Source organism: Leptonychotes weddellii, chromosome 5 (assembly GCF_054177405.1).
Source record: "Leptonychotes weddellii isolate Sample4059 chromosome 5, ASM5417740v2, whole genome shotgun sequence".
Classification (NCBI taxonomy): domain Eukaryota; kingdom Metazoa; phylum Chordata; class Mammalia; order Carnivora; family Phocidae; genus Leptonychotes; species Leptonychotes weddellii.
The window spans coordinates 99,300,599-99,312,860 of NC_138373.1; the positions used below are offsets into that span (position 1 = coordinate 99,300,599).

Below are 12,262 nucleotides of genomic sequence, written 5' to 3' on the forward strand. Positions count from 1 at the left end.
GAAAACACTATGTTCAGCCTACTCTGATTACAAAGAATGGAGAAATATGTAATCTGTTTCAGATCAGATAGATTTCTATCAGAAGTATTTTTTTTTAAGTTTGGGTATGTAAATAGGAGCTTTCATGAACATGTAATGTTCTAGAACACTGACAAATGTGTGCAAATCTGTCTCCAACAATCAAACGCCCCCCCATTTTAGTATTGCACCCCGAAAGAACGAAGGTAAAACTCAAAAATACTTTCAGTTCACATTTTTAATGTTTAAAAACTATGTTAACAGAGCAATTATAGAACAGAATTTCTTATATTTCTTTATTTACACCACATCCTGGGGGGGAAATAAACTATTTGATTAACCATGAATAGCAAAGTTTTGTGACTTGTGACTCACTTCTATTACCCATCTGAAAGTCATTTACAAGTTTTTACATTCATAAAACAGTGGTGTGCTACACATACTGGGCTTACATGAAGTCTAAAATACAACTGGACTCTGGAGAGTGGATTACGTACCCATGGTCAAGATTCAAGTGTTTTGGGGAAAAAAAGACTTAAGACAGTCTATGTTGGTGTCAACATTGAAAATGAAAGGCAAACATGCAAGACTTTCAAAAGCTGATAAGATAACGGTCCTTTTTTTGTCCTTCAAATTTGTGCTCACAGTTAATGTTCAGGTTTTTCCCCCCTTTCAAAGATCCCAAAATTTGGGAAATGTAGCAGTTCAATTTAATTTTGAAAAGAAAATTCTCCCCAATTTCTGTTTTCAAAAATACTGTGTAGCGGTATCAGTGTTAATAGCGAAAGAGCATTATGAAGAAAGAGTTTGCCATTTGGGGTATATCTATTCCTGTATGACAATAATTTGGGTCTAAATAGTCCTTATTTGTAGTTCAGAGGATTATCTCTTAAGTAATTGATCTTAATACCAGTATAAGAAATCAGTGCAACTATTTCTCCGTCATTTTGCTTTCTAAACAATTAAGTAAGAGTTTTAGATTCCAAGTTTACGCTGAGAGAACGATGTTACCTGGGTGAGAATGTAAATTTTTCTAATTCCCAAACAAAACCACTAATATCTATGACATTTATTCTTGATATGCAAATACTAGATTCTTGATATGCAGACTTTTATTTCAGTGTGGATCAACAACTGCAAAAATATACAGCCTCCTATTTATTTACAACATATTTACATACAAATGAAGTATTTCCTACAATAAACCTCAGCTGCATAGATTCTTCCTTTTAAAAACACAAATTCAAGACTGTAGACAGATGGGCCCAGTTCACAGCCCTTCCTCTGAGAACACCCTAAAGGAAAATGACCTAGCCTTGCGAATTTTACAGTTTTCAAGAACTTTCCCTTTTAGATTTAGCGATATTTTTCAGTTGTTAGCCACCCCATTCCCAATTTGTCCCTGAAAGCCCTATGTCATCACAAATAATTCACTGTATATTTTAGAGGAAGTATGTTCTGTTGCTAAAGGATTCTCAAGATCTGCCGTCTCTCGGGAAAACCATTTATTAGCACTAGATACAGTCGTATCTTCTGTGTTTTGAGAGTGGCTACCAGGTGATAGTGAAGTGGAATGGAGGAATTCTATTCTTAAAGCTTCTGCCCTTTCTAAGCCTCAAGCCATTTACATTGATAAACTGAGGGAAACTCGTGGCTTTTGCCCTGAGCCGTGAGATCAAATATCTGATCATGTCCTCAGCCTCGTCCCCACCCCAATAAATGTGCCGTCCTGCATTGTGATCTACTGAGATGGAGCCGAGCTCTACATCCTTTTCTGAGCAGTTTGTAGACGCTTTATGCAGTACAGACCTTTCTAGAGAATTCACTTTAAAAGGAGGACAGGCTCAATCATTACACAATGTGCACGAACACAGTGGAGAGCTTACTCCTGACATGAATTCAGTATTTCACCTAAGGCTGCCTTTACAAAGGGTGCTTTCTTTTCCTTCTCCGCAAAGACAAAAACACTTCACTTTCATTTCCTCACAGCTTCAAAACATGTCATCTTAGTGCCCCTCAGCCCAGGCAGACCCGAGTGCAGGCAGCCTTCCTTGTCGACTGCGCACCAGCACCAGCATTTCCTAGGCACCATACTCTGAGGTAGGACTAATGGGGAGAAAGAAGTGAGAGACAAACTGACCTGGAGTGGTTCTCGCACTTAACATGCATCAAGATCAGGCAGAGGGCATGTTCAAACCCAGACTGCTGAGGGCTTCCACTCTGAGCGTTTCTGAGTTCATTAGTTCTGGGGTGGGGACCCAAACCCTGCATTCCAGCATGTCCTTGGGTGATGCTGCTGCTGGTCTGGGCACCACACTGTGAGAACCACTGGCTTAGAGGCTTGAGTCCAACTCCAGAAGGAAGTCAGCTGTGGGGCGGCTTCTGATGTGTCCTCTCAAACACAGGAACCTTACCGCAGTCCCTTGTCCACCCCCAGCCCCATGACCATCCCCCCCGGGTACCTTTCTCAACAGGGTCTGCAAATAGAAAGAAGGAAAGTCAGGAGAGAGCTTTTTTACACTGATCTGATTACTAGGCAGTTAAACCCTGGTTCACTAGCACGAAACCCATTAAAAGTGCTGCATACTGGCTTCAAGGACTGGCACACGGGAGAAGTTATGCAGCAACATCCTGCTCTGTAACGGGCAGGGGAAGAGACAAACTATAGGAGCAACAGGTCCTACAAACAGAAAAGTCAGGCCAAGCCTGAGACCTCCAGGCAAAAGAAGGGATACCAGCTGAGGAATGCCACTGGCGGGCTCACAAGAGGCCCCCTCATCGTCCTTCCCCTCCTCCTACCACCAGGGTCTTCGGTGGCCCTGGACTTCTTTTTCCCCTCCTTCGCTGGAGACCCTGCTTCAGGCCCCGCTGGTCTCCACTAACTGGTGGTGACCCTACCCCCACCATCTGGAAGGTGGCGTGTGGCTGGCGTGGCCAGTCCAGATTCCATTAACAGGAGTGACGTACTCTTGGCAACTCTGAACAAATACTCCTTAGAAACAACATTATTTTTGGTGGTTAAGGCTTTTTAGCCATCGTGTTATACTATCCTATTCTGCTAAATGATGGCTCTCATCATCCTTCCTAGCTGCTCTGGGGGCCTAAACACCATGTATAACCTGGTTTCTAGAGGAAAATACATTCCAGGTTGCAAACAACCACCTAACAGGGTTTTGCAACATGATCTGCTTATAAATTGGGGACAGCCTGTATTTAACGAGACTAGATTTCTTTCCTGTACACCCTTTACTACTCCACTCCTAATAAGTAACATTAGGTAAATTAGGGATTTACAGTATATTGTGTTATAATAACTAGAGAACAGTTCTAAATCCAAAGTATGAAACTGGCACTGTTCACTAGTGTTAAGTTTCTATCTACCAAAGGAAAACGTGCTGCTCCCATTGGCTTAGGTATAATATTCTTTAGTCTACTAATTTAGCAGAAAAACTTCTATAGCACTTGACTGCTGTTTAAATTCTACCTAACATCTGTGATACATGTATTTTTGGCTACCAGTTCACTATTCTGAACAAGAAGAATTATTGCAGTACACTTTACAGCTAATCCCACACAAATGATGTAATTAATCCATGGTATTTGACAAATTACAGTAGGGTCTATTATATTCAGTCAAAAATAAACTTAGATAAACATACAAAGAAGATTTTTAAAAACCTGCAGTATCACAGACATCAACAACAATGTGCCTCCTCTAAATAAATATTTTAAATAATAATAAAAATTCCCTGTACTGACACATAAAATCCAGAGATCCAAAAATATCACTACCCATCCCAAGAGCTAGTGATAATTTTCTAAGTTGACTTTGTGTAAAGTGTAGAATGAATTGTTATAAATTAATGAGGAAAATAGAAAGTAACATAATATCACTTGCAAACTCAACTAGGTATTTTTTTTAATGGAGGGTCAGTCCACTACGTGGCTATTTCATTACTCGGTGCCCTAGACAAGCCTCCCAGGGCCAACAGACTTGTTTTGCTCAGTTTCTCTCCCTGTTCATCCAATATGGAAGACATTGCTGAAAAGGCCAGAGGTGGCTATGGACTTTACTAGGTTAGGTATTCACGTATGGGTAGGTATTCATATCTAATTACCTGAACTCTGACCTAATGTGGATATAATTCTGGAACAGTACATTAAAAGCTATGATGATCCTACCAAGAAATGCAGGAAATAACCTTTCCTTCTCCCCCAAGAGGATCACAACAAGGTGCTTTGATGCCTGCCTTTTCTATGGGACGTTAGTCTGTAAAGGGGGAGGGGACAGTTCCTTGTTACTCCCAGTGAATGGTGAGCAAGACCTTTGGGGATTTGAGTGAGGGAGGAACAGAACCCAAACCTAAGTGCTTGGAAATCCTGCCAAGAGTCTGCGGTTAGATTCTACTTATCTCTGGATAAGAAATCTGTGCTTGGTGAACTATGTGTTTGAGAAATTCAACCGGAATATAAATAAAACACAAGTCCTATTTCAAGGGACCAGCTCACAGAGCACAAACATTTCTTACTGTGTGACAGAGACAGTCCAATCACAGGTGATGGTCCAGCTTTGGGAGGATGCGCTTCTGGGTTTCCTTATTGCCCCCCAACTTTCCAAGCTATGCCTTGCCCCCAACTCTCTTCTTTTTCAGTCTCCGTGTAATTTCCTTCCACCCCCTTTAGGAGATAGTGGGGCTGGAGTAGGGGTCTGAGGCAACTCTGTCCTCTTGTGTGGGTCATGTTGGGCAGGGTAATGGCCCACCCTTTGGTTAGGGACGAGAAGAGGAGACAGAACAGGCACCAAAGTCCCCAACTGCGGGAAGGAAGGTACACTGATTCTGTCACAAGTTCTTCTCAAAGGCAGTCTCTGAGGGTTTTTTTCCTTTCCTTTTTTTTTTTTCCCAAGACTCTGAGTGGATTGTTAATGGAGAAGAAATAGGAATGAGGCTTATTTAAGGTACAAAAATCTTGTATTTGTAATAACCTAAATTTATAGATATAAAACAAGTCTTTTAAAGACCCCCCTAAAGTACCCAATACAAAACAGGAATTACTTATCCTAGATCATCCTTGGTTAGATACACATTATTCCCTGTGCAAAAAGCTGGTGGACATGAATAAAAGCTGCTGGGTTTATAATTTAAGAGAGTGTTTTTTCTCCCTCCAACAACACAGATGTAGGGTTTTTGCATCACAGGAATATTTTCTTAGGCATTTTGTATGCTCTTTTTGCAATACTCGTGCTTCTCAATTTATTACAAAGGTGTCACGGGTCTCCCTCAGTGGAATGTGACTCAGATTAGAGTAACTTTGACACAACTGGCCAAAAGGGAAACAAAACTTCATTTGCTAGATAACCCAAATGTGTAGTTTAAGATGTTTACCAAGGTAAGAAATCATTCTCACCCCCTTCCCAGCAAAGAACACTCATTAGAGACGGTCTCTGCCTGAAGCAGGATGTAGTACCAGTGAAGGCCATTGGGCCACCAGAGCCTGGCGGCCAGGCTGACCAGGGCCACCTCGAATGTTGGGTAGGCTCTGATCCTGCGAGGGCACACACCCCGTCATTCTCTCATGATTACCCCTTTGTGCTATGTTAACCAAAGTAGGCAAAATATTTATGAAACCATTTTCTTTTTCTGTAAAGCAAAATAACTATATACAATTCGAGATTCTTTTCTCTTCTAAAAAGGTACCAATGGCATGAGCAGAACATTGGCAGGAAAATTATTTTGGAAACTTGGATGCATAATAAATAAACATGATCGATAATTATGTTTTCAAAGTTCTAAGAGACCATGAAGTCACAAAAAATAAGAGTTAGGAGAGTGAAAAATAACTGACTTTGAAGAGTACTGAGAAATACAATTGCATGAAGCTTAAAAAAAAAAAAAATCCACAATCCTTAAATTGATCCCAACTCTTAGAGGGACAGGAACCATTATAGAAACAGGTTTCTGTTTTGCTACCAAAGTGTTATTCCATTTTAAGTATCTTGTGAATTTCTGTTTTGCTTCTGTAAACTTGCGAAAGAAGTGATGAGAGATTGCTGATGTGTGGTGATGTGACCGAGCCGCGGGCCGGAACGTTTCCTGTCCTCAGCTGGTCTCAGTGGCCTTTGTCACTACTTGATGAGCAGGCCCAGTCGTAGATGACCAAGGGAATGCTGACCAGGGAGAACAACACCCCCAGGACCAAGAAAAGGGCGGCCTGGAGCAACATAAAGGCATGGGTTATTTTCAGGGAAGCCAACATCTCCCACATACACCTGGGAAAAAAATAGAAATGCTTTTCCCTCTCTTTTTGTGTCCCCTTGTATTTGGAGTTTGTTACAACCATTGCTGAACTGTGAGAATCATTCCAAGATTGTAAGGGTCTGATTCTCCAAGGATGGGAAAACAAGAACTAGCTATGCAGGGCCATCCTCCACATTCTGTTCTTTGACTTCACGGTCATCTCAGAACAAATCCGTTCTATAACTCACTGGTTATCCTTACAGTTTCTTTCAAACTGAGATTACAACTAAAAAAAAAGGAAGGCCTTTGAAAACATAGAGGTTGTTTTGTTACTTTTTACCAACCAACCGAGGTTATCGGTGGCAGGCAAACATTTCTTTCTGAAAAAGTGGGAAAAAAAGATATATAAAAGCAAAGTCTATTTGATCAAGTGAAATAGGAAATGGGTGTCCAGAATTAACCTATTGTAAGGGTTGAGGAAGGCCAGAAGGGGGGACAGGTTACTAAAACCAGAATCTGGAGAACATGAGATTAGAAATTGCTTGGCCTTCAAAGTATCCAAGGAGAGCTTTGCAGGGAGAAGGATGAAGTAACATGAGAGCCAAGGGGGCTGGACTGGAACCTGGAGGGCGGAGCTAAGGGAAGGAGAAGAGGCAAATGGTGGGGTTATACACAGGCTTTCCATCATAGGTCTGGTCTAACTCCCCGTGGGGTCCCACATAGACAGGAGCCCTTGTCTAATGCTATCTGCTAGATCCTACTACCAGTTTTAAGGTGGGAGCAGGGTTGGGGAGGTCCAGAGAACTCATGGGCAACAGGCCTCTAAGCACTTTCAGATTTAATCTGACTATATTTTACTGCTATGCCAGAGTAACTGCTCCTTCTCTGTCCTTGTGGAGCCCCTCCCCTACTGGTATGAGTTAGAAGGACTTGGGACTTACGGTTTCAGGGATAATCCTCTTGGGGAAGTAGACGCTGTACCGACATCAGTGTGGCTTCTCCTAAATGCACAAGGATGATCCCTCCTGCCTACAACTCTCACCCGGGTCTGTTGACTCGGGTCATGTGTGCAATTGGAGCGCTTACACTACCTGGGAGGGGGCTGAGAAGCCTTCTCCGAGGCCAAACAAAATGGTGCTCCAGGAGGTACTCAGGCAGTAGCCACATCACCCCTGCTTCCCTCACTCGCTCCAAGTGCACCACCTTCAAGATGCCTTTGAACTTCACCAGATCTGGAAACAGGAATCCCAATATAGAAAGGTAGTTTCTGAATCCAGGTCTGTTGTTCCAAAATATTTCTGTCAAATCATAAGAAGGCTCTTGAAGAGAACTCAGCCGTTTTAATGAAGGCATCCCATGTGCCCTGGGCTGTCGGAGGGAGTTATGGGGCTAAGAATGGTACAGAAACAGTGGGCTGCATTAAGTCTTCGAGTCCCTCTCCCTTTCCTAGCTTGTTAAAGACAAGGCATCGCCTTACAGAGACGCAGGATGACAAACGTCCAGTTTCCCAGCTGGCCCTACCCTAGCTCAGAGCAAAAGCTAAGGCACAGTAACACATTTTGAGAGAACAGATCAGAGTCTGATACGATATTTTAAATCTCCCAAAGGGGAACACTACAGGACTGCTGCCCCCCCTCTGAGGCTGCTAAAAGTAGGATGAGGTGGGCTATTCATTTGGTATATTTAAATGAAAAACCAATCAGAAAAATTAGAGTGGCTGGCCTGAGACATACCCAAATTCTTTGAGTTCCTTTATCTCCATCCTGGCTTGTGATTTTTAAATAAAGAGATGAAGGAAGAATGAAAATAAGCATATTAGCAGATGTGACTCCTGTAAAATAAGAAAAAAAAAAGGAAGTTGTTACGGTGAAATTTTAGCTTTCTAAACAGCTGTTGTAGAACGGTAAGTGTAAAGTTCATAAAGCCGTACCTACGACCCCAAAAATGTCCTTCATGGAGGGTATGAAGATCACCAACAAGTTGATAATAACCAAGAGTATGAAGGTAACCAAGATATGACGACACAAATTAAACTTTGTTTTCTTAGCCAGTTCAAATAAAGATGAACGAACCTACAGGAAAAGAAAACAAAGGCTCTGTGAGGACCCCCAGCATGCCAACCTTTGCATCCTCAGCAGAAACTCACGTCCTGGTGCACAGGAATCTGGGAAATGTTTTGTAAAACATTGTGCAGTATTATAGGCAGGGGGGCTTGACTTAAGGAAAGTATGTTTTTTTACAAATTGGTAGTTTCCTCCAGTGGGTGATAATTTCCGTTTTTATCTATGACTAAGTATGCTCCTCCGGTCCCTTTCTGTTCTCTCATCATGCACAAGCAAGATCCAAACACTCTGTCTACACTTCTTTGCGAAGAAGGAACAGATTAATGAGAATTAAGATTCATCCCGGCAGAGTCCGCCCTATCTCACTGACCCTACTTTCTTTCCGAAGAGCCTTAACTGAGTCTCGGGGATGCCTCCCTGGTACCATTCCAGCGACACCAGGAAGTTCCCTGCAGCAGGCTTTCTCTGGAGCAGGCTCGGAACACGAAGGAAGGGCAGGACCTCAGCTTTTCTTCTAGGGCCCTGAGGCCCGTTACTCACCGTGAAGAATAACACTGGCACTGTGAGGATGACAGCAACAATCACAGCCAGCCGCACTGTCAGGATGAGAATGTCATCTTTACTCTGGTACTTGTGAAGGAGGTCTGACTGCACCTTTTCTAAAGTGAGAAAAAGAGAGTGTTGAGAGAGAAACAAGGCACACTGCTGAATGACAGTTTATCTGAACAACAAACTCGCAACCTAAATAAAGGGCAAGGGAAGCAATGTTCTGGGTGTCGAAGTAACTATTAAAACAATTTATGAAGTTGAGAAGAAGAATGCCCTGTGTGAGACAGGCTCCACTTGTCCATATGTAACTTTAAGAGGAATTTACAGTCATCGCTAGAAGCAGCTACACAGTGTGGGGATGCTCGGTTTATACTGAATTCAATCTAGGCGTAAACTGGGGTTAAAAAGAACGTACAGTTGAAGCACAAAACCCTTCTTCTTCCTTTTTTTTCTTCAAGATTTTAAATTTATTTGAGAGAGATCACGAGTGGAGTGAGGGGCAGAGGGAAGAACCGGCTCTCCCCAGTGAGCAGGGAGCCCGACGCAGCACTCTATCCCAGGACCCCGGGATCATGACCCGAGCCGAAGGCAGATGCTTAACTGAATGAGCCACCCAGGTGGCCCGCACAAAACCCTTCTTATTTTTTTTTTTTTTTTTTTATTTGAGACAGAGAGAATGAGAGAGAGAGAGCACACGAGAGGGGGGAGGGTCGGAGGGAGAAGCAGACTCCCCGCCGAGCAGGGAGCCCGATGCGGGACTCGATCCCGGGACTCCAGGATCATGACCTGAGCCGAAGGCAGTCGCTTAACCAACTGAGCCACCCAGGCGCCCCTAAAACCCTTCTTAATCTAGACTTCCCCCCACTTGGTGCCACTCGTCAAATGAACTTCACCACCAGCAGGAAAGAATTCTCTTCCATGTATGTTTTTCTTATTAAAAAAAAAAGTATCTAGCTTATGTACGACTTTGAACTTTTTCTTAACTCTGAACTTCCAAACGTGATTTCAAAGACAACCAAAGCTCTAATGGCAGTCCCTGCGAATGCTCACTGCTTTGACAAGAGCTTCTTCCCCTCCTGCCATGTCTCCTGTAAGGACTTCTCACTGTACCAGTCTCAAGGTTCCAAGGGTGGAATTCCAATTCTATTCTGTGCCATAGATTGGTCTCAGTTTTGGAAAAGGAGCCTAGGTTATAATAAAAATCTCACTAGTTCTAATTTTCTTGAGTCAAGATTTATAACCATCTAAAAATAGCTGAGCCTTTTTCTTTAACCAAAGAGTATAAAAGGGTTTGGCATTTTATTTTATGGGGGGCGGGGGAAATATGGATTTGCAAAGAAAACTCATGGCGTGGACTAGGTAACAGTGAGATTGTTCAAAGAACATGAAGCTCTCCCTCCCTCCTTTTACCTACCCCCAGCCCTGCAACTCTGCAGGAAATCTAGAAACACTATTTTTATGCAAAACTTCAACGTGGCATTTATGGATTCATTGGACAATGCTGTCTGCCATTGCTTGTGAAAATGGTAACAATACAACTGTATAACCAGGGTAGCCATGCTCTCCAGGCTGAATTAATCATTTCCAAACGAGCTTAAATTTTGAGACATTTGTGTTTATGGGGAAAAAAAATGCCTCAAAGAAATATTGTTTAATAGAGAACAATGTGAGGTATATGTATTTAAATTTAAATCAGGTCCCAAATTATAATGGTAATGAAAGATGTTAAATACAGCTGGAGGATCATTTGAATAGGAGAGGATGAAGACCTAATAAAAGAAGGAAAACTATTCCTACAGGGCCAATAAGTTACAAATGAAACCCAGTTGTTCTCTTTTTCAGATTTCATTCCCTTGAACCTTCTCTGCCATTCCTTCAAATCTTTGCAGGGCTCCAACTTCCAGTGAACAATCAGGCGTTTTATTTTTAATTAACACAAGTGTCATGGGTGTAGCACTCTGCTCTTTCTCACTTTCAACATCTGTCTCTGTCTCTCTTCTCTATTAATGGAATCTGACTCAATTCGCAACAGCAATTAGGAGAGCCTTCTCTGGTCTAGTTTTAAACTTTCCTCAGTAAAGGTGGCATGCTTATAAAATGCTGTTTCTTTTAAGGACAATATTAGGAGAAAAAAATTACAGTATCTTGTTTCAGTAATTATTCTGTTGTGCTGTCTGCACAAATATGTAAAGGAATCATCACCATTGGCTTTATGTAGACGAAAAGACCAGCAAAATCAATGGGTAGGTTTGTTGCTTTTTTTGGGTTATCGTGTTAAAAGTTATTTGGATATTGGGGTGCTGGGGTGGCTCAGTCGGTTAAGCAGCTGACTCTTGATTTCAGCTCAGGTCATGATCTCAGGGTCCTGGGATTGAGCCGCATACACCGGGCTCTGGGCTGAGCAGGGAGTCTGCTTCAAGATTCTCTCCCCCCCTTTGCCCTTTCCCACCTCGCACGCACGCGCTCTCTCTCTCTCCCCCCGTCTCTAAAATAAATACATAAATCTCTTTTAAAATGTTAAAAGTTATTTGGATACTGATTTTCACTAATTTATTTACAAACACCTCTATTTATGTGCTAACAGAAGTCACTTACCATAGAATGTCAAGTAGCCAAAAATGGCAGTCAAGAAGTACATAACAAACATGGCGAAAAAGGAGATATTGGAAACCATCTGCATCTTTTTCTGTGATCGACTAGGAACAAAGATAAGGGAATTTTAAAAATTAAAAACCATGTTACTGAATTTAAGTACCGGTGTTAACACTGAAGAATACTAACAACTTTCTATCAGGCTAGGGAAGATATGACCAGCTGAGATTACCCACCTTCCACCTCCCCTGCCCCCAGCAATTTAAAATAACTTCTTTTATACCAAACGGGTATGTGAGAGAGAGATTCATGGAACTACCAATCCCTCAAATGTCCTTCCCCATTCTTTTGAAAGAATATCAGGTTCTCATCTGAAGGGCAGAGAATATTTTTTAATATTTGTTTTTGATATTATCTCCATACTCAGCATGTACGGGGAAAAGGGCAGAATAAATTCAAATCTCCCAGCCCAGAGATCAGGGGCAAGGCTAGAACTTGACCTCAGGTGTTCTGTTGCTAAAGCTCTTATTTACATTCCTTTTTTCCCCCTGAGTAGCTTCAGGGATGCACCTGGAAGTCTGTTTCCAGAGCAATAAGTACCCAAGTGATCACAACTGTGATGATGAAGGGCTCTATCTCTTAAGTCAAGTTTAGTCTGGGAGTTTGGGTGAACATTTAAGTTTTTTTAATGGCCCAAATAATTCATCTATAAGACTTGTACTCAATAACAGACCACGATAGTCATAACATTTGTTTGTGTCATAACAGGAAAAATTGATAGGTACACACATCAGAAAATTACAA

At 42.0% G+C, this 12,262-nt stretch overlaps 1 protein-coding gene across 1 annotated transcript in view; it reads right to left on the reverse strand.

Moving 5' to 3' along the window:
* Positions 1-238: 238 nt before the first annotated feature.
* SLC38A1 (solute carrier family 38 member 1) overlaps positions 239-12,262 on the reverse strand; it is a 66,719-nt gene continuing 54,695 nt past the window's right edge. Inside the window, exons 12-16 of the mRNA XM_081820731.1 lie at positions 11,462-11,573; positions 8,858-8,976; positions 8,185-8,326; positions 7,988-8,085; positions 239-6,228 (exon numbers count right to left, since the gene is read on the reverse strand). Of these exons, the coding sequence (XP_081676857.1) occupies positions 6,127-6,228; positions 7,988-8,085; positions 8,185-8,326; positions 8,858-8,976; positions 11,462-11,573 (573 nt within the window). The 3' untranslated portion in view covers positions 239-6,126. The remainder of the gene's footprint in view (positions 6,229-7,987; positions 8,086-8,184; positions 8,327-8,857; positions 8,977-11,461; positions 11,574-12,262) is intronic.